Below are 20,174 nucleotides of genomic sequence, written 5' to 3'. Positions count from 1 at the left end.
ACTGAGCTCAAAGTAGCGGAAATGTTAAATTTTTGCCGATATTCAAGAGTAACCAAACGACCTCACACGTCTAATACACATCAGCTGGTGGGTCTAATATACATTCACAAATATGGTGATGATATTTATACAATTATTACAGTATTGAATAACAGTAAATCTTCTATTTTTTGGTGTGAATAAAAATTCAATATGTGAATAAAAAATCAAAATGGAATTTATTTGTAAAGCCTCAAAACATAACTAATGAACAGAGGAAATGTTAGTTTAGTGCCAGGAATGCCTACATTGTTTATTCTGGACCCTATTTTGAAATTGGAATATTTTGAACTTTGTGTTAAATTGGCCAAATTAACAATTTCCGATCACTTTATTTTGTAGTTGAAACAGTTGACTTGGCGATTTCTTGTGCTCAATCGATAGAATAGAAGTAATACTAGTGAAATAGCTAAGAATTTGGTTGATTGGAATAATGTAATTGGCCTAAAATGGGAGTCAAAGTCGGCAAAATCGCCGATTCGTAAATATCGCTGACACATCAAAATTCGCGAGAGCATAATTTCGTCAATTTTCCACCAAATTACGTACTTTTTGTTTTATTACCTTCACAAAAAGATTCTCTACGATTTCATAAGAAAAAATAACAAATTTTTTTTTTGAAAATTCTTGGACACTGGTGCGTGACTCCAGATTTGGGCCTTGGACCCTGAAAGGGTTAAGAATGTACACACATGCACAGCACTGCTGTAAGGCATGTGCACATGTATGTTATGTGCATTTTTACCATTTTAACTGCTAGGGCAAGTTAGATTTCAACATTCCACAATAAAAAGGCAAGTAAGTCTTTTATTATTTTTCAATTTTCTTTTCACATTTAAACTTGGTTATTAAGAGTTGTATGACCCATACCATGGGCTTAGTACTTCAGTTTATTATTATTATTATTATTATTATTATTATTATTATTATTATTTTTATTATTATTATTATTTGTATTCTTGATTTTCAGTGTTTGTTATGGCATAAATATTTTCAGTGACTAAACTGAATACAGCTCCTGTGTCTCTTGATTTTGTTGGTATACAGCTCCTGTGTTTCTTAAGTGTGTTGATCTACAGTTCCTGGGCTTGATGAGTTAGTCTACAGCTCCTGTGTCTTCTGTGTTGATCTATAGCTCCTGGGCCTGTTCTGTGTTTTTTGAGTGTGTGGTCTGCAGCTCCTGTGTCTCTTGAGTATGTTGCTCTACAGCTCCTGGGTCTGCTGAGATATACCTTTGTATTAAGGTACCATCACACTGCTGCGACTACAGCACATCATCTAGCTTGTGAACTTTTCCAGCGATAACCCATCTGGGTTTAGCACATTTTTATTCTGCTTAGAGACAAAGTATACACATGACTGTAGAGATAGAGAGAGGGATACCTGAAGGATGCTTCCAGGGTCACTGTCCCCACAGCCTGGTGCCAGACCAGACAGAGCAAAACAGTGTAGAATAACAGCAGGGATACACAAGAAAGTGTAGAGAAACAAAAGGAATTCACAAGAAAGTGTAGAGAAACAACAGGTATAAACAAAATAATGTAGAAAAACAGTAGGGATACACACAATAATGTAGATAAAAACAGTAGGGATACACACAATACTGTAGATAAAAACAGTAGGGATACACACAATACTGTAGATAAAAACAGTAGGGATACACGAGAAAGTGTGGAGAAACAGCAGTGGATACACACGACAGTGAAGAACATCATGGGTACACAGGGTAATTAAGAGAAACAACAGGACAATGTTGAGAAACAGTAGGAATACAAAAGACAATGTTGAGCAACAGTAGGAATACACAAGACAATGTTGAGAAACAGTAGGAATACACAAGACAATGTTGAGAAACAGTAGGAATACACAAGACAATGTTGAGAAACAGTAGGAATACACAAGATAATGTTGAGAAACAGTAGGAATACACAAGACAATGTTGAGAAACAGTAGGAATACACAAGACAATGTTGAGAAACAGTAGGAATACACAAGACAATGTTGAGCAACAGTAGGAATACACAAGACAATGTTGAGAAACAGTAGGAATACACAAGACAATGTTGAGAAACAGTAGGAATACACAAGACAATGTTGAGAAACAGTAGGAATACACAAGATAATGTTGAGAAACAGGAGGGATACACAAGACAATGTTGAGAAACAGGAGGGATACACAAGACATTGTTGAGAAACAGTAGGAATACACAAGATAATGTTGAGAAACAGGAGGGATACACAAGACAATGTTGAGAAACAGGAGGGATACACAAGACATTGTTGAGAAACAGGAGGGATACACAAGACATTGTTGAGAAACAGGAGGGATACACAAGACAATGTTGAGAAACAGTAGGAATAGAAGATAATGTTGAGAAACAGTAGGAATACACAAGATAATGTTGAGAAACAGGAGGGATACACAAGACAATGTTGAGAAACAGTAGGAATACACAAGATAATGTTGAGAAACAGTAGGAATACACAAGATAATGTTGAGAAACAGTAGGAATACACAAGATAATGTTGAGAAACAGTAGGAATACACAAGATAATGTTGAGAAACAGTAGGAATACACAAGATAATGTTGAGAAACTGAAGGAATACACAAGATAATGTTGAGAAACAGGAGGGATACACAAGACAATGTTGAGAAACAGGAGGGATACACAAGACATTGTTGAGAAACAGGAGGGATACACAAGACATTGTTGAGAAACAGGAGGGATACACAAGACAATGTTGAGAAACAGCAGGAATACAAGATAATGTTGAGAAACAGTAGGAATACAAGATAATGTTGAGAAACAGTAGGAATACACAAGATAATGTTGAGAAACAGGAGGGATACACAAGACAATGTTGAGAAACAGTAGGAATACACAAGATAATGTTGAGAAACAGTAGGAATACACAAGATAATGTTGAGAAACAGTAGGAATACACAAGATAATGAGAAACAGTAGGAATACACAAGATAACGTTGAGAAACAGTAGGAATACACAAGACAAACAGCAGGAGACGCAAAAGAATACAGATATACAGCAAGGCATACTCAAAATAAAGTGAATCAGAAGCGGATACTTTGTCTACGCTGTGGTATACCCTTCAGGCCTCTTTATCCAAGAAATTACACCTGCCCTCCCCTTTCTCGGATGAAAATTGAATGCCTCCCATTCCGCAGGGTGTTGCATGACTCCCAACAGGTTTAGCGCTCCTCTCTTAAATGTGAAAATCACGTGGATCAAGAGCCCTTCACCGGATCAAGGGATACTTATAGTGGTGAAATTGAAAAAAAAAAACTTTACCAAGGTATAGTAATATCAATAATGTAACATTAAAAAACAGTTATATTTTACAAATATAATTGCATCGCTGTTGTTAATTTTGTTAACAAAAAACGTCTGTTGTTTGATCGGTCATTTATTTATTGTCAGTGTTAATTTTCATCGTTTAATTCATTTTCTAAATTTAATTTCTTTTCGTCCCGTAGCTGGATCGCTAGCACATTCAGCTCACACACAGGTCCGGGGTTCAAGTCTCCTCCAGTACGGCTGGAAAACATAAGGGACGTGTTTCCCTTCCCTAAGACACCTGCTGTCCCTGTCCCTGTTCACCCATCAGTTTAAAATTGGTACCTGGGTGTTAGTTGGCTGGTGTGGGTCGCATCCTGGGACAAAACTGACCTAATTTGCTATATAGTAGTATGTCAGTGATGTCAGCTATGGTCTATATACCAGAAATAAAGATATGATTATTATTGTCGTTATTTTGTGTATATATTGGAAAACGTTTTAGTTTATCCTTATAAAACTATTAAAATTAGCACTTTGTATTCACGAGGAACATATTTAAATAGATGGAAACAAGACAATTATTTTACTTAAAATTTATGGGGAAGATTCTTAATTAAATTAAAAATTAAATAGGGTAAATATGTGAGACTAAAAGAATGTAACCAGCCAAGGAAGATTTTTGAAGCCAGTAAAAATCTCATGATGCGGGGAATTGGAGCTACCCTTACATTAAATATAATTAATTATCATTTCCATGGCACTGCATGGCCCCTACGAGTTGAGTTCCCCATAATTATGATGATTATAATTATTCTAAAAGAATGTAATTTCACGAACTACTAAAAACTTTGACCATTCATAGTTCATGTGAATCGAGGGTTAAAAAAAAAACACGTACTCAGTTTTTAAAAGCGTTTCAATAGTAAGTTTTCTTAAGGGTCTTTGTTATTTGTTAGTGGTGAAGAGGAGACTTGGGATGAATAAAAAGAGATTTATGAGACGTGAGACAGTATAAGTTGCATTTTTGAATGTTCTTGTTTACCTTCCCGGAGCCCGCTGCCCTGGTATACACTACACTGCCACGCTGTGTTATAATGCCCTGTTTTACCTCTCTGCCAGTGTCTACGTAGCTCCTAGCACCTCTATCTCACCATATTTATATTAGAATTATGTTGGAAATGCGTGGAGGAGGAGAGCATCTTGAGGTGTCTTGGGAGACCATGTGAAGTCACCTAAGCATCTTGGCTTGTGTGAAGGACCCGATGATTTTTCTTTGAAGTTCAGTTTCTTGATGCTCGTGAAGAACTCGTAATTCAAGGAACTGGAGTTGCCATCTCCTTCCTCGGATCAAGCCTGATTACTTTCCGGTACCCTTTCGGTCCTATTTTTTTCCTCAATTTGTATATTGAGATCTTTTATTACGACTAAAAAATTTTTTTTAGGCTTTATGTACGTAACATAATTTTTTTTTGCAGTGATCTTGAGGGAACACATGATAGACACCCAAAATGTACATTATGTAGTGTTAACCAAGATTTACCTAATACATCACAAATACAATTTTTATTTCTTTATGCGGTATAAATAATGTAGTTTACATGTAATTAAACATTGGTAGGCACAAAAAAAAACACTAATTATGCAATGCATTTCGGGCAATTACTAAGGCTTGAATGTTACTTATTTGCAGTGTTTCACTTCTTGATGTCATCTGTTTTTTCATATTCTTATATAACCTTATAGGTTGTTATTATATCTTTGTTGCTTTCAGCCTTTCATCATATCTCCTTGTTATTGTTTTTTGGCTCCTAGATCCATTTTGCAACTGTTCTTAGATTTTTTTTTGTCTCACCCCACATGTGCCTTTAGATGTGGACACTACATAGTACAGTGTTGTGCTCCAACTCCTGGCACCACCCAGGGTTGTACTTCAGTTCCTTTACTCAACCAGGGTTATCCTCCATCTCTGTAGGCCAACTGGAGTTGTGCTCCAAGTCCTGGGATCTCCCAGGGTTCTTCTCCATTACCTGAGACCACCAAGTATTGTGCTCCAGTTCCTGGGATCTCCCAGGGTTGTTCTCCATTACCCAAGCCCACTCAACATTGTGCTCCAGTTCCTGGGACCATCCAGTTGTGCTCCAGTTCCTGGGACCATCCAGTTGTGCTCCAGTTCTTGGGACCATCCAGTTGTGCTCCAGTTCCTGGGATCTCCCAGGGTTGTTCTTCATTACCCAAGACCACCCAACATTGTACTCCAGTTCCTGGGACCATCCAGTTGTGCTCCAGTTCTTGGTATCTCCAGGGCCCAAGACTGTTCAACAGCCTCCCACCAGCAATAAGGGGGATTACCAGTAGACCCCTGGTTGTCTTCAAGAGGCAGCTGGACAGATACCTAAAGTTGGTGCCGGATCAGCCAGGCTGTGGTTCGTACATTGGAGTGTGTGCTGCCAGCAGTAACAGCCTCATTGATCAGGCCCTGATCCACTGGGAGACCTGGTCGTGGACCGGGCCGTGGGGGAGTTGATCCCCAGAATACCCTCCAGGTAGACTCCAGGTAGGGTTGTTCTCCATTACCTGAGACCACCCAACATTGTGCTCCAGTTCCTGGAAACTCCCAGGGTTGTTCTTCACTACCTGAGACCACCCAGCATTGTGCTCCAGTTCCTGAGACCATCCAGTTGTGCTCCAGTTCTTGGTATCTCCCTGGGTTGTTCTCCATTACCTGGGACCACCCAACATTGTGCTCCAGTTCCTGGCATTTCCCAGGGTTGTTCTTCAATTCCTGCAATCAACCAGAGTTGAGTTTAAATTCCTGAGACCACCCAGCATTGTGTTCCAGTTCCTCTGATCACTCAGTGAAGTGTTTCAGTGCCTGTGACCACTTAGGGTTATGTTGTAATTCCTAGGACTACTCTGGGTTGTGCTCCAGTTTCTGGGACCACCCAGGATTGTAATTACTTATGGGTATTTGTTATTACAAGAGCAGAGCTCTGCTTATATCTTTATAATTTGATTATCATATATTTTTTTGTAATTTCCAGTAGTTTAGCACTTAATATTCTACCTCATTTTTTAATTCATTCCTTCAGTCTACCACATTCACCCATAGTTAGTTCTATTTTGTCATTGCACTGCCACCCATGGTTGGTTCTACCTAGTTGCATGTCACTTAGTGCTGGCTAGAGTTGATTCTACCTGGTGTCATGTTAGTGCTGGCTAGGGTTGGTTCTACCTGGTGTCATGTCACTTAGTGCTGGCTAAGGTTGGTTCTGCCTAGTGTTATGTCGGTACTTCTCATGGTTGGTTCTACCTAGTGTCATGTCACTGTCACCTATGGTTGATTCTGACTAGTGTCATGTCACTGTTGCTCAGGGTTAGTTCTACCAAGTGTCATGTCAGTGTCACCTGTGGTTGGTTCTACCTAGTGTCATGTTACTTAGTGCTGCTCATGGTTGGTTCTTTATGATGCCATGGCTGAAAAGAGTCACAAATATCTCACACTTTGAAGAGAAACATTTAATAATAATAATAATAATATTTTATTTTGACATGAAACGTAGTTGTACAAAGGAATATAATAGTTGAGTGTACATGCCAAAAGCCCCTTGTATTACCTGGAGTTTACCTGGAGAGAGTTCCGGGGGTCAACGCCCCCGCGGTCCGGTCTGTGACCAGGCCTCCTGGTGGATCAGAGCCTGATCAACCAGGCTGTTACTGCTGGCTGCACGCAAACCAACGTACGAGCCACAGGCCAGCTGGTCAGGAACCGACTTTAGGTGCTTGTCCAGTGCCAGCTTGAAGACTGCCAGGGATCTGTTGGTAATCCCCCTTATGTATGCTGGGAGGCAGTTGAACAGTCTCGGGCCCCTGACACTTATTGTATGGTCTCTTAATGTGCTAGTGACACCCCTGCTTTTCATTGGGGGGATGTTGCATCGTCTGCCAAGTCTTTTGCTTTCGTAGTGAGTGATTTTTGTGTGCAAGTTCGGTACTAGCCCCTCTAGGATTTTTCAGGTGTATATAATTGTGTATCTCTCCCACCTGCGTTCCAGGGAATACAGGTTCAGGAACCTCAAGCGCTCCCAGTAATTGAGGTGTTTTATCTCCGTTATGCGCGCCGTGAAGGTTCTCTGTACATTTTCTAGGTCAGCAATTTCACCTGCCTTGAAAGGTGCTGTTAGTGTGCAGCAATATTCCAGCCTAGATAGAACAAGTGACCTGAAGAGTGTCATCATGGGCTTGGCATCCCTAGTTTTGAAGGTTCTCATTATCCATCCTGTCATTTTTCTAGCAGATTCGATTGATACAATGTTATGGTCCTTGAAGGTGAGATCCTCCGACATGATCACTCTCAGGTCTTTGACGTTGGTGTTTCACTCTATTTTGTGGCCAGAATTTGTTTTGTACTCTGATGAAGATTTAATTTCCTCGTGTTTACCATATCTGAGTAATTGAAATTTCTCATCGTTGAACTTCATATTGTTTTCTGCAGCCCACTGAAAGATTTGGTTGATGTCCGCCTGGAGCCTTGCAATGTCTGCAATGGAAGACACTGTCATGCAGATTCGGGTGTCATCTGCAAAGGAAGACACGGTGCTGTGGGTGACATCCTTGTCTATGTCAGATATGACTTAATAGCAAACTTAATAGCATCATTAGTACTTTTTGTCAGTCTGAACCCAAACTGACGGGTTGAGTATGTTGTGGGATACTAAGTAGGAGCAGACTTGTTTGTGAATTAATTTTTTGAAGATTTTAGATAGTAAGGGCAAGTGTGATATAGGCCTATAGTTGTTCAACTCAGTTGGATCACCACCTTTGAGGATTGGGGTGACCCTTGCTGTTTTAGAGTATGGATGGGAAGGTGGAAGGTTCAATGGATTTGTTAAACAGAGTTGCTGGTAATGGGCTCTCATTCCAAGGACTTGGAGCCATTCTTCCCTTTGGGTCAAACCTATTTGCTTCATATTCCTCAGCAACTGTGGTGAGGGGCTCTTGATCTAGGGAATTGGATCTGTGCTCCAATTCCCTGAATTGAACCTGAATGCTTTTTATAACCTTCCCCCCCCTCCCCAGGAGCTGTATAATCCCTACAAGTTTAACACTCCCCCATGATAATAATAATAATCATAATTATTATTTTAATAATAATTATTTTAATAATAACAATACTGTAATAATATCAGCCATTAAAGTCTTACTTTTTGTTTTTCTTCCAAAAATTTGTTCAGGTTTTAATTTGCGTTTTGACATTTTTCTTAAACGTTTTAAAAAAGGTGCTTTCTTATTTTCATTTCAGACAACCTTAGGAGCTTTGGGTAATTTTTTTCAACATGGAAGATGGAGAGGAAGGGGCCACTGTCAGCAGCAACAGTAGTTTAAATGGAAGTCTTTCCCCTAAGAAAGGCTTAAGGGACGACCTTAGAACTTTCCGTATGGACAAGGATGAAGCAAATAAAAATCAAGGTACTGTAGTACTTATGATTTTCATGATTCTTTCAAATAGTGACTTAATTGGTGTTGGAGAATTTAGATTACAGCATGATTAATAACCTAGACTAGCAACAGACTTCACATTACAGCACAACACCAGTAATGGCTATAGAGACTTTGTCACAGCTCATAACAGCCACAGGGACTTCACATTACAGCACAACAGCAACAGAGGCTCCATGTTATGATACATAACAACAACAGAGACTTCACATTACAGCACAACAGCAGTAATGGCTATAGAGATTTTGTCACAGCATATAACAGCCACAGGGACTTCACATTATGGCATAACAGCAACAGAGACTTCACATTACAGTTCAACAGCAACAGAGACTACTCCATGTTATGACATAAAACAGCAACAGAGACCTCACATTACAGCACAACAGCAACAGACTTCACATTACATCACAACAGCAACAGAGACTTCACATTACAGCACACAACACTAAGCTGCTTGCAGATGCCCCTCAGGTAAATACCTTGCTGCTGGTGAGGGACTTGAGTCAAGGAATTGGACCTGAGCTACTATTCCTTGAATTGAACCTGTTCTTTTAACCTCGGCTCTCAGGCCATTAACATTGATTGTTACAACCTTGAATTATGACAGTAAAGGCGGCTTGCCCCACCGCCTTGGAATGGCACCCGCGTGACCTGGCTGCTGACTAGAGCCCCGTTTGTCACCTTGTCTGTCCAGTCCCCCAACCCTACCTCATAGTTCCCAGGGTGATGTATGGCTCTTAGAGTTTTAGCACTTCCCCCATGAATATAATAAGAACAATAACTGATGAGCACATGACCCGACCTCTACTACCAGAAATTAACATTCTTGATGTTATCATCTCCATTATTATTAGCTATATTTAACAAGAAATGACAGGTTATAATAATTTTGAGGGCATATTTAGTTAATATTGTCACATATGGAGTGTACATATTCTCTCAAAGTCTAGACTGGGTCAACAGCTTGTGTACTGTATTATTTGTGAATGTGATAAGCTGGGCCCATGGCCGGGCTCTGGGAGTAGACTCTTGAAACGCATCATCAAAGGGAGGTTGGCAGTTGAGAAAAATTGAGCTATAGTGGTTCATATAAGAAATTTGGAAAAAGTAGGGCCAGAGACTGCCTGTATCACTAAAATCTGGACTCCCCTACTCTGTACACTAAAATTAATTTGGTTGATTGATGTATTAAATAGGGATGTGCCACAGTTAGGGTATCAGCTAATTTTGTTGGCATTAGTATCTCCCAAAATTGAGTATAAGTTTAGGTATCAATGGGTATCTGCTAATTTTGGTATTATCGGTATCAGTTTTGGTGCATATCAGCTAATTTGGATGATATCGATATTGGCCTTAAAGTGAGTACCGTATTGGTATTGATATTTGCAAAAATTTTAAATTTGTATTTGAGGATTGTTGCAACCAGTGGTGCTTTATCCTATAGTTTTAATTTTAATCTTTATTCATGTTTACTGTGTATCATTCAACAATGTTTTTCTTATTTGCAGTCTCACTTTTGAGGTATTTTCGAAGTGAGGTCAAACCATCCGGAAAAGAGAAGTCTTCAGACTCGATGAAGAAGGAAAGTTCTGGTGACTCAGGAAACAGTGGTAGGTTATATTATGGCACTGAAAAATATTGTTCATTTGCAAAGCAAAGCAAAAATTTAACTTCCAAAAATGTATACAATTTCTACAAAATTTGGTAACATTTCATTCATTATGAAAAGCTCCTGGTTATACTGAGCATTTAAAGTTTGATATTCCTATCAACTTACTTTTGAAAGAATGTCCACTGTTTAAGAAATTGTTAGATATGTGGTGGTTGTAATTGAAGAATTTTGGTTTGTTGTCATGGTGTATACCTCAGTTTTCCCTCATCTTTCAAACTATTTCCTTGCATCTGTCCCTCCTGTAAGGAAAAGACGGGGAAGACTTAATGCTGGTGAAGGGTTCTTGATTCAGAAAACTGGGGCTACTCTTCCCATTTTTGGATCAAACCTAATTGCACTCCTTCCCTCCCATTCCTCAGGTGCTGTATGACCCTTATGGGTTCACTTCTTGCCCATGAATATGATAATAATATTCCCCATTTTGAAGCTTAGTGATTCAGTGGAGAATATCATGACTAACTAAGCCATTGTTGTTGGCACTCTGCAGCTTGTCTCCTTATGTTCTTACATTGTTATTATCTCACTTTTAGTTTTTATAATTACCTTCACAGGTCCTCCTAGGAATTAGAGCTACTCTCCCCTTCCTCAGACCAGCCTAATTACTTCCCATTCCCAAAGTGCTGTATAACCCTCTTGGGTTTAGTGCTTCCTAGTGAATATAACAAACCCTTCCAGTATTTTTATCTGTACATGATGGTAAAATATGGAATATGTATGCAGTAGTTTCCCTGTATCCTTGGAGGATACATTCCAAGACCTACTGTGGATACCCAAACCCGTGGATAGTTGCGAACTCTATATATAAGTCTTTTTTCATTTACATTCATACCTATGATAGTTTAATTGATAAATTACACATAATAAGTTGAGAATTAGCACTTTTTTTTACTGATGGAAGCACTTCACGACTTCTCTTAGGCTTTGAAGAATTACCATCATCACTACTTTTGTACTTTCGGGTCATTATTAAGCAAAATTAAGGGTTATTTTTGGGCCATGGTAAACTGCGGATAACTGAAACCACAGAAACTGAATATGTGGATGCAGGGGTTCTACCATATCAGAGTATAGTGGCACCAACACTTTTATATGAGTGAAGCATGGAGGAGGTAGCTAGAGGTAGTGAGGAGGCAGCTGGAGGTACTCCTCTTCAGTACCTCCAGAGTGTAGAAATTAAAAGGCGATGTGGGGTCACCAAAGGTATAATTCAGAGGGCTGAAGAGGGAGCTCTTGAAGTGGCTTGGATATGGTAGAAAATGGAGAGGCATAGGATTATGATAAGGGTGTATTCATTTGTCCATATAAATGCTAATATAAGTACACAGAAATGTTAAAAGCAGGTGGGGATATAGTTTTGGAGTGGTTGGTGCTATTTAATAAATGTTTGGAAGAGGGTAAGGTACCTAGGGATTGGCAGAGAGCATACATAGTTCCTTTGTATAAAGGCAAAGGGGACAAAAGAGAGTGCAAAAATGATAGGGGAATAAGTCTGTTGAGTATACCTGGTAAAGTGTATGGTAGTTATTATTGAAAGAATTAAGAATAAGACAGAGAATAGGATAGCAGATGAACAAGGAGGCTTTAGGAAAGGTAGGGGGTTTGTAGACCAAGTGTTTACAGTGAAACATATAGGTGAACACTATTTAGATAAGGGTAAAGAGGTTTTTGTGGCATTTATGGATTTGGAAATGGCATATGACAGGGTGGATAGGAGGGCAATGTGGCAGATGTTGCAGGTGTATGGAATAGGAGGTAGGTTACTGAAAGCGGTGAAGAGTTTTTATGAGGATAGTGAGGCTCAGGTTAGAGTATGTAGGAGAGAGGGAGATTATTTCCCAGTAAAAGTAGGTCTTAGACAAGGATGTGTGATGTCACCGTGGTTATTCAATATACAGTAGACCCCCAGATTACGTTCTCACCGGAATTCATAATATTCAGAGTAAGTAATGTTTTTTCATCAAAATATTGGCTCGGTGATCGTCATTGAACTCGGTATTAGTCATTCGTCATGAACGTGTCCGCACAGCTCGAGTGGTCCGACACGCCATTTACAGTTAGTGTGCTATTGTTTATCAGCCAGTGACGACAATCCCACGTGTTCATACGATATATTTTGTATTATTCCATTCTTTTTATTGCTTGCAACTGCTAAATAAGCCACCATGGGCCCAAAGAAAGTTCCTAGTGCCAGCCAGCCCTTCGGTAAAGGGCTGAGAGAGAGAGGGGAGAATGTGCCTTTTTCAGTGATTCTGTAATACGTAGATACTAAAGCAGCAGGAGTCGATAAAGGCTATAGTGCCAGTCAGCGATAAAGTGTAGCATTAACAGTGCAGCAAGTAAGTCAAGCGATTAATTGCTAGAAAAAGAACAGCATGAAACTGACTTTTCCATTGTTGTTGGAGGTACATAGGGCTACTGACTAACACAGCTGCCTATGCTGCCTCTTGCTGCCGCCTTCACCACCACTATGTAAGGCTTATCTTTCAGTGGCCCTTATACGCCCAACAACAAACAACACACCACCACTCGTGACATTCTTAATGCCATATTTTATTCATTCTAGAGTATATATCATGTTTCTATATTATTAATATTGTTTATTATGTCATATTAGATGAATTATGCTAGATAAATAAGCCATAGAGCTGATATTAGTGTCATATTGAAGGACTATCTTGTCCTGTCTCCCAACACAATTCCTAACATTTGCCAGAAACAGACCTCTCTGGAACACTTTTTTGAGCTACAGGGGTCCAGTGACTCTCAGGCTGGTACTAGTGGCATTAAAAAACAAAGAAGGGAAGTAACCCAGGATAAGAACTTGGTACCTGAAGTCTTTATGGAAGGGGATTACCCTTCCAAACAATTGTAAACTCCTCCATCTTCTCCCCTCCTCCCCTCTTCCATACATCACCATGTCTTCAATAAAGGTAAGTGTGATGTATTGTTTTATTTTTCATGTATCATTGTTTTCTGTGTGGGTAAGTGTATGTTTCACGTAGAAAACATTTTTTGTTAATCCGTTTCAGACACCCAAAAGTATTAATTGGATTTCAATTATTTCTTATGGGGAAAAAAAATTCAGAATTTGTCACTCTCTCTCTGGAATGGATTAATTACGAAAACCGGGGGTCCACTGTATTTATAGATGGGGTTGTAGAGAAGTGAATGCGCGGGTGTTGGCAAGAGGTGTGGGGTTAAAAGATAAAGAATCTAACACACAGTGGGAGTTGTCACAGTTGCTCTTTGCTGATGACACTGTGCTTTTGAGAGATTCTGAACAGAAGTTGCAGAGGTTGGTGGATGAGTTTGGTAGGGTATGTAAAGGAAGAAAATTAAAAGTGAATATAAGAAAGAGTAAGGTGATGAGGATAACAAAAAAAAATTTTGTGACGAAAGATTGGATATCAGGTTGCAGGAAGAGAGTATGGAGGAGGTGAATGTATTCAGATACATGTATTTAGGAGTGGATGTGTCAGGAGATGGGTCTATGAAGGATGAGATGAATAATAGAATTGATGAGGGAAAAAGGGTGAGTGGTGCACTTAGGAGTCTGTGGAGACAAAGAACTTTGTCCATGGAAACAAAGAGGGGAATTTGAGAGTATAGTTATACCAACACTTTTGTGGGTGTGAAGCATGGTGGTGAATGTTGAAACAAGGAGAAGGCTGGAGGCAGTAGTATGTCATGTCTGAGGTCAATGTGTGGTGTGAAGATAATGCAGAGAATTCATAGTTTGGAAATTAGGAGGAGGTGCAAGATTACCAAAACTATTATCCAGAGAGCTGAGGGGCTGTTGAGGTAGTTCGGAGGATAGAACAAAATAGAATGACTTCAAGAATGTATAAATCTGTAGTGGAGGGAAGGCTTGGTAGGGGTTGGCCTAGGATAGTTTGGCAGTAGGGGATAAAGGAGGTTTTGTGTGCTAGGGGTTTTTTACTTTCAGCAAGCATGCATGAGCATATTTGATAGGAGTGAATGGAGACAAATGGTTTTTAGGACTTGATGTGCTGTTGGAGTGTGAGCAAGGTAGCATTTATGAAGTGATTCAGGGAAATGGGCAGGCTGGACTTGAGTCCTGGAGATGGTAAGTACAGTGGAATCCCAGATTTCGCATGCACCGGATATCAAATGTTTCAGATTTGGAACACTTTTTTGGGCGAAATTTTGCTCTGGATTTCGTACCTTGTCCCGGGAATCTTACATATCAGACGTGTCCGCCCACTGGGACACAGCCTCAGTCTGGCTCTGTCATTGGTTGAGTGACCATTCATCTGAAACATTTTGCAAATTTTGTGCTTGTTTATTGATTAAGACTGTGAAATAAGCCACCATGGGCCCAAAGGAAGTTCCTAGTGTCAGCCCTTTGGTAAAGAAAGTGAGAACATGATAGAATTCAAGAAAGAGATTGTAGAAAAATGCGAAAGTGGCGTACATTTAGCAAGACTTTCAACTGGAACAGCAACAGATTGCAGCTGAGGAAATTGCTTTAGAGGAGGAGGAGGAGAGAGGGGAGAAGGTGCCTTCGTCAGTGATTAAGGACATTTGTGCAAAATGGAATGAGGTGCAAACTTTTGTTGAAGAATATCACCCTGACCAAGCTGATACAAGCTGTATTTGCAACATGTTCAGTGACAATACCTTGTCCCATTTTAGGCAAATCTTAAAGAGATGCCAGAAACAGAGCTCTCTGGACAGACTTTTAGTGTGACAGGGGTCCAGTGACAGTAAAAGATAAAGAAGGGAAGTAACCCCAGAGAGGGCTTTGATATCTGAAGTCCTTATGGAGGGGGATTCCCCTTCCAAACACTAACCTCAACTCTCTCTCCCCTCCTTGCCTTCTTCAATACGCCAACAAGAGTCTTCAATAAAGGTATGTAATGTTCATTTATCATTAAAGTTAGTGCTTTATATTTATTTCTTAATGTTTTCTGTATGTAAAATTATAGGTATTCTTTAAAAAATGATTTTTTTGTCAATATTTTTGGGTGTTTGGAATGGATTAATTCGATATACATTATTTCTTATGGGAAATATTACTTCGGATTTTCGTACGTTTCAGATTTAGAATGATCTTCTGGAACGGATTAAGTATGAAATCCGGGGTTCCACTGTACAGTGTCTGCACTCTGAAGGAAGGGTATTAATGTTGCAGTTTTATAACTGTACTGTAAGCACACCTCTGGCAAAACAGTGATGGAGTGAATGGTGAAAGTTTTTCTTTTTCGGGCCACCCTGCCTTGGTGGGAAACGGCCGATGTGTTAATAAAAAAATAAAAGATATACACATGCTGTGGTGTCACTTCTAGTCTCATTCAGTCCATGCTTCCTCCATTATTATGTTGAAATTCTTCAACTTTATTTAGGAACATTGATCCTCTGATCATTTGGTCAACTGATGTAGCATGTTTAAACCATTCCTACATTGTTCTGCATAAAGTGTCTGAATCACCCTTTGTGCCTCACACAAGCCTGTTGGCTTGTGTGAGACAAATCTTGCTCACAAGTGAGTGGAGGCAAGTGTTGTTTATGATTTGATGTGCTGTTCTTGTGTAAGCAAGGTAATATTTATGAAGGGATTCAGGGAAACCAGTTAGCCAGACATGAGTCCTAGAGGTGGAAGTACATTCCATATACTTTATGAATGAGGGGGTGGGGATGTTGCATTTTGGAGGGGCATCAGGACCGTAATGTCAGCACACTTAGGCAAGACAGTGATTGAATGAGGGACAGTGAGTTTTTTTTGTCTTTGTCAGGTCACACGACCTCAGTGGGAGACAGCTGGAATGTGTTAAAAGAGAAAGTTTATGTTTAGAGGGTTATGTCTGAAGAAGTTTTTAATAATTTCTACCTTTTGTCTTATAAATTTGTACACTGATGCTGTACTCACCTATCCAAATGCATGAGAAATTTGGCTTTATTGTCCAGCATTAACAAAGGCCTCTTATGCTTATTAGGTGTTTAAGAACTTTTTCTTAAAAAGTTATCACAGTACACTTGTTGATGGTGAGAGCAAAGAAATATCATAACCCTAGAGGCGTAGGTGTGGTGGGTGGGTGGTGGTTCGTGTACTAAGGTTTTGCTAATGAAGAATCTGTGTTCTCTCTGCAGACCTCTACTAGTAAAAAACACTGCAAAGGATGTCCTCTCATGTCCTTTATGACTCCAGTATGTTTAGCACCTTTCCATGAGGATAATAATGCTTTGGTTTGACTGACAGATGGTGCCAATGATTATATTAGTGAGTTTATAGAGCAAGTCATTATTTTGACAACTTCTTTGTTCATTGTTATGCTTTATTAAGTTGTGACCTGATTAAGCTCAACTCTGAGCAAAATATTGTCAGAGTAAAACCTTGCTCAAGAATCTCTCTCTCTCTCTCTCTCTTTTTTTTTTTTTTTTTTTTTTTTTTTTTTTTTTTTTTTTTTTTTTACACATGGTTTGACAAGGTTAAGGATCCCTAGCTTTATTGACAAGCTATTTACAGGTTAAGGATTCCTAACTTTATTGACAAGCTAAGAGCTGTTACCTACATCAGCTCATTTGAAAGCATTTTTATTGTTATGAGACATACAAGTAGGGAACAGGATGAAGTTGGAGCCATCTGTGGGCCAGCATTTTCATTTGATCAACTGACGTTATCTCGTTGACATCATTATGCTGAACGAATGTGTTCCATACTCGAGTCATCCTGGGTATGTATGATCTCAGATGGAGTGATGTTCTGGAGAAGGGTACAGCCAGAGTGAAGTTGCTGCTTTCTGCCCGTCTTGTGGCATAAAAGCTTGTTTCGCGCTGTCCTCGAAGTGGATCTCTCTCCCTCTCCCTCTCCCTCTCCCTCTCCCTCTCTCCCTCTCCCTCTCCCTCTCCCTCTCCCTCTCCCTCTCCCTCTCCCTCTCCCTCTCCCTCTCTCTCTCTCTCTCTCTCTCTCTCTCTCTCTCTCTCTCTCTCTCTCTCTCTCTCTCTCTCTCTCTCTCTCTCTCTCTCTCTCCCTCTCTCTCACTCTCTCTCCCTCTCTCACTCTCTCTCTCTCCCTCCCTCTCTCCCTCCGTCTCTCCCTCTCTCTCTCCCTCTCTCTCTCTCCCTCTCTCTCTCTCCCTCTCTCTCTCCTCTCTCCTCTCTCCTCCTCTCTCTCTCCTCTCTCTCCTCTCTCTCCTCTCTCTCTCTCCCTCTCTCTCTCACTCTCTCTCTCTCTCTCTCTCTCTCTCTCTCTCTCTCTCCCTCTCTCTCTCCCCTCTCTCCCTCTCTCTCTCCCTCTCTCTCTCCCTCTCTCTCTCCTCTCTCTCTCCCTCTCTCTCCCTCTCTCTCTCCCTCTCTCTCTCCTCTCTCTCTCTCCTCTCTCTCTCCTCTCTCTCTCCTCTCTCTCTCCCTCTCTCTCTCCTCTCTCTCTCCTCTCTCTCTCTCCTCTCTCTCTCTCTCTCTCTCCTCTCTCTCTCCTCTCTCTCTCTCTCTCTCTCTCCTCTCTCCTCTCTCTCCTCTTTTTTTTTTTTTACAGGGTTTGACAAGGTTAAGGATCCTAGCTTTATTGACAGCTATTTACAGGTTAAGGATTCCTAACTTTTGTAAGCTAAGGCTATTACCTACATCAGCTCATTTGAAGCTATTTTTATTGTTATGAGACATACAAGTAGGAACAGGATGAAGTTGGAGCCATCTGTGGGCCAGCATTTTCATTTGATCAACAGCGTTATCTCGTTGACATCATTATGCTTCGAATGTGTTCCATACTCGAGTCATCCTGGGTATGTATGATCTCAGATGGAGTGATGTTCTGGAGAGGTACAGCCAGAGTGAAGTTGCTGCTTTCTGCCGTCTTGTGGCATAAAAGCATTTTCCGCTGTCCTCAGAAGTGGATCAAGTGTGTATTTTGACAATATTGGCCTTGTACATAACAGTAGGCCACCCACATCCCTCCTATGTTGAAGGCTCTGCTGAAATGACAGATCTATCAGGATGGGTCCAGGCGAGAGATGAGGCGTCTTGCTCTGTTCTCTACTCTGTCAAGCGATGCAGATGAGAGGGGCAGGCAAACCAAGAAAGTGGAGCATACTCAAGGTGTGGCGTACTTGTGCCTCGTGCAGGATCTTGCACCTACTGTCAAGCAGATGAGATCGGAAGTGCTGTAAGCTTCCTGGCTGCCTTGTTTGCAAGATTTACAACATGGTTCTTCATGGTTGGTTTGGAGTCAAATTTCACCCCAAGGATATCAACTTCTTCTCCAGGTGCCAACATCGTCCCATTCATCCTTACTACTGCACAGCATTACCATCATGGTGCCTAGAGGCGATCATCATTTGCGTTTTCTCAGGTGCAAATGTTACTTGCCATCTATTTCCCCAAGCTGATATGCTCTCAGCTGGTGATTGATGTAACTAGAGCAGCTGGCATTTCTTCTCTTGGATAAGTGAATGTCAGTGTACAGTCGTCTGCATATGCATGTGATTCTGGGATGAGATGAAGAAGGTCGTTGAAGTAGACATTCCATAACAGTGGACCCAGCACACTTCCTTGTGGGCACTTGCCCCAATAGGATGCCTTGCTGATTCCGTTCCATTGAGGACTACACTTAGAATCTACCATGAAGGTAATCACTGAGGAGACATAGCGTAGAGCCTGCAATTCCCAGTGCTTGAAGTTTTGCTAAGAGGCCCTGGTGCCACCCCGGTCGAGCGCCAGCAATGCCCAGTGCTACCACACAGCTGACTTTGGATTCATCCAGTGACTGGTGCCACTTAGTGGAAGGTTTAACAACAGATCAGCAGCAGAGTAACCTTTCCTGAAACCATATTGACGATCACAAAGTAGTGAGTGGTAGTAAAAAAATCTGTCTTTTGTCTTGAGATTATTGTCTCAAGGATCTTACCAGTGATTGACAGGGTGACACTGGTCTGTAGTTGCTGATTTCTGCTCTGCTCTTCTTTTTGTGAACAGGGACTACATTTGCCTCTTTCCATGGAGAGGGCCATTTGCACTACTAGGCAGTGCTGAAAGATGCGAGTTAGAGGTGCTGCTAGCTCGTCTGCACATCTTCTCAACAATCTTGGGCTCAACTTGTCTGGGCCCTGCCTTTCCTGGTCAAGTGATTTAGAAGGAAATGCACCTCCTCCTGCCTTATTGTCACCACTGACTCTCTCCTCTCCCCCTCTCTCCTCTCTCCCCTCTCCCCCTCCCCCTCTCTCTCCCTCTCTCTCCCTCTCTCTCCCTCTCTCTCCTCTCTCTCCCTCTCTCCCCTCTCTCTCCCTCTCTCTCCTCCTCTCTCTCCCTCTCCCTCCTCTCCTCTCTCTCCTCTCTCTCCTCTCTCTCTCCTCCTCTCTCCCTCTCTCTCCCTCTCTCTCCCTCTCTCTCTCCTCTCTCTCCCTCTCTCCCTCTCTCTCCCTCTCTCTCCTCTCTCTCCCTCTCTCCTCTCTCTCCCTCTCTCCCCCTCTCTCTCCCTCCTCTCTCTCCTCTCTCTCTCCCTCTCTCTCCTCTCTCTCCCTCTCTCTCCCTCTCTCTCCTTCTCTCTCCCTCTCTCTCCCTCTCTCTCCCTCTCTCTCCCTCTCTCTCCCTCTCTCTCCCTCTCTCTCTCTCTCTCTCTCTCTCTCTCTCTCTCTCTCTCTCTCTCTCCCAATAACAGTATTAGCAACAATTCCAGACTTACTGTTCATCTTGCCTGCTTATGATTCAATT

General features: G+C 41.0%; 1 protein-coding gene across 4 annotated transcripts in view; it reads left to right on the top strand.

Annotated features, from left to right (window-relative positions):
• Positions 1 to 4,367: 4,367 nt before the first annotated feature.
• Etl1 (SWI/SNF-related, matrix-associated actin-dependent regulator of chromatin, subfamily a, containing DEAD/H box 1) overlaps positions 4,368 to 20,174 on the top strand; it is a 96,931-nt gene continuing 81,124 nt past the window's right edge. For 3 of the 4 annotated variants that reach the window (XM_070095149.1, XM_070095148.1, XM_070095146.1), the window contains exons 1-3: positions 4,408 to 4,704; positions 8,637 to 8,803; positions 10,345 to 10,446. In XM_070095149.1, the coding sequence (XP_069951250.1) occupies positions 8,671 to 8,803; positions 10,345 to 10,446 (235 nt within the window). In that variant the 5' untranslated portion in view covers positions 4,408 to 4,704; positions 8,637 to 8,670. The other variant, XM_070095147.1, reaches the window with a different exon arrangement.

Source organism: Cherax quadricarinatus, chromosome 49 (genome assembly GCF_038502225.1).
Source record: "Cherax quadricarinatus isolate ZL_2023a chromosome 49, ASM3850222v1, whole genome shotgun sequence".
Classification (NCBI taxonomy): Eukaryota; Metazoa; Arthropoda; class Malacostraca; order Decapoda; family Parastacidae; genus Cherax; species Cherax quadricarinatus.
Note: the sequence above shows the minus strand (reverse complement) of the source record. Positions and strands in the feature narration are given on the sequence as shown.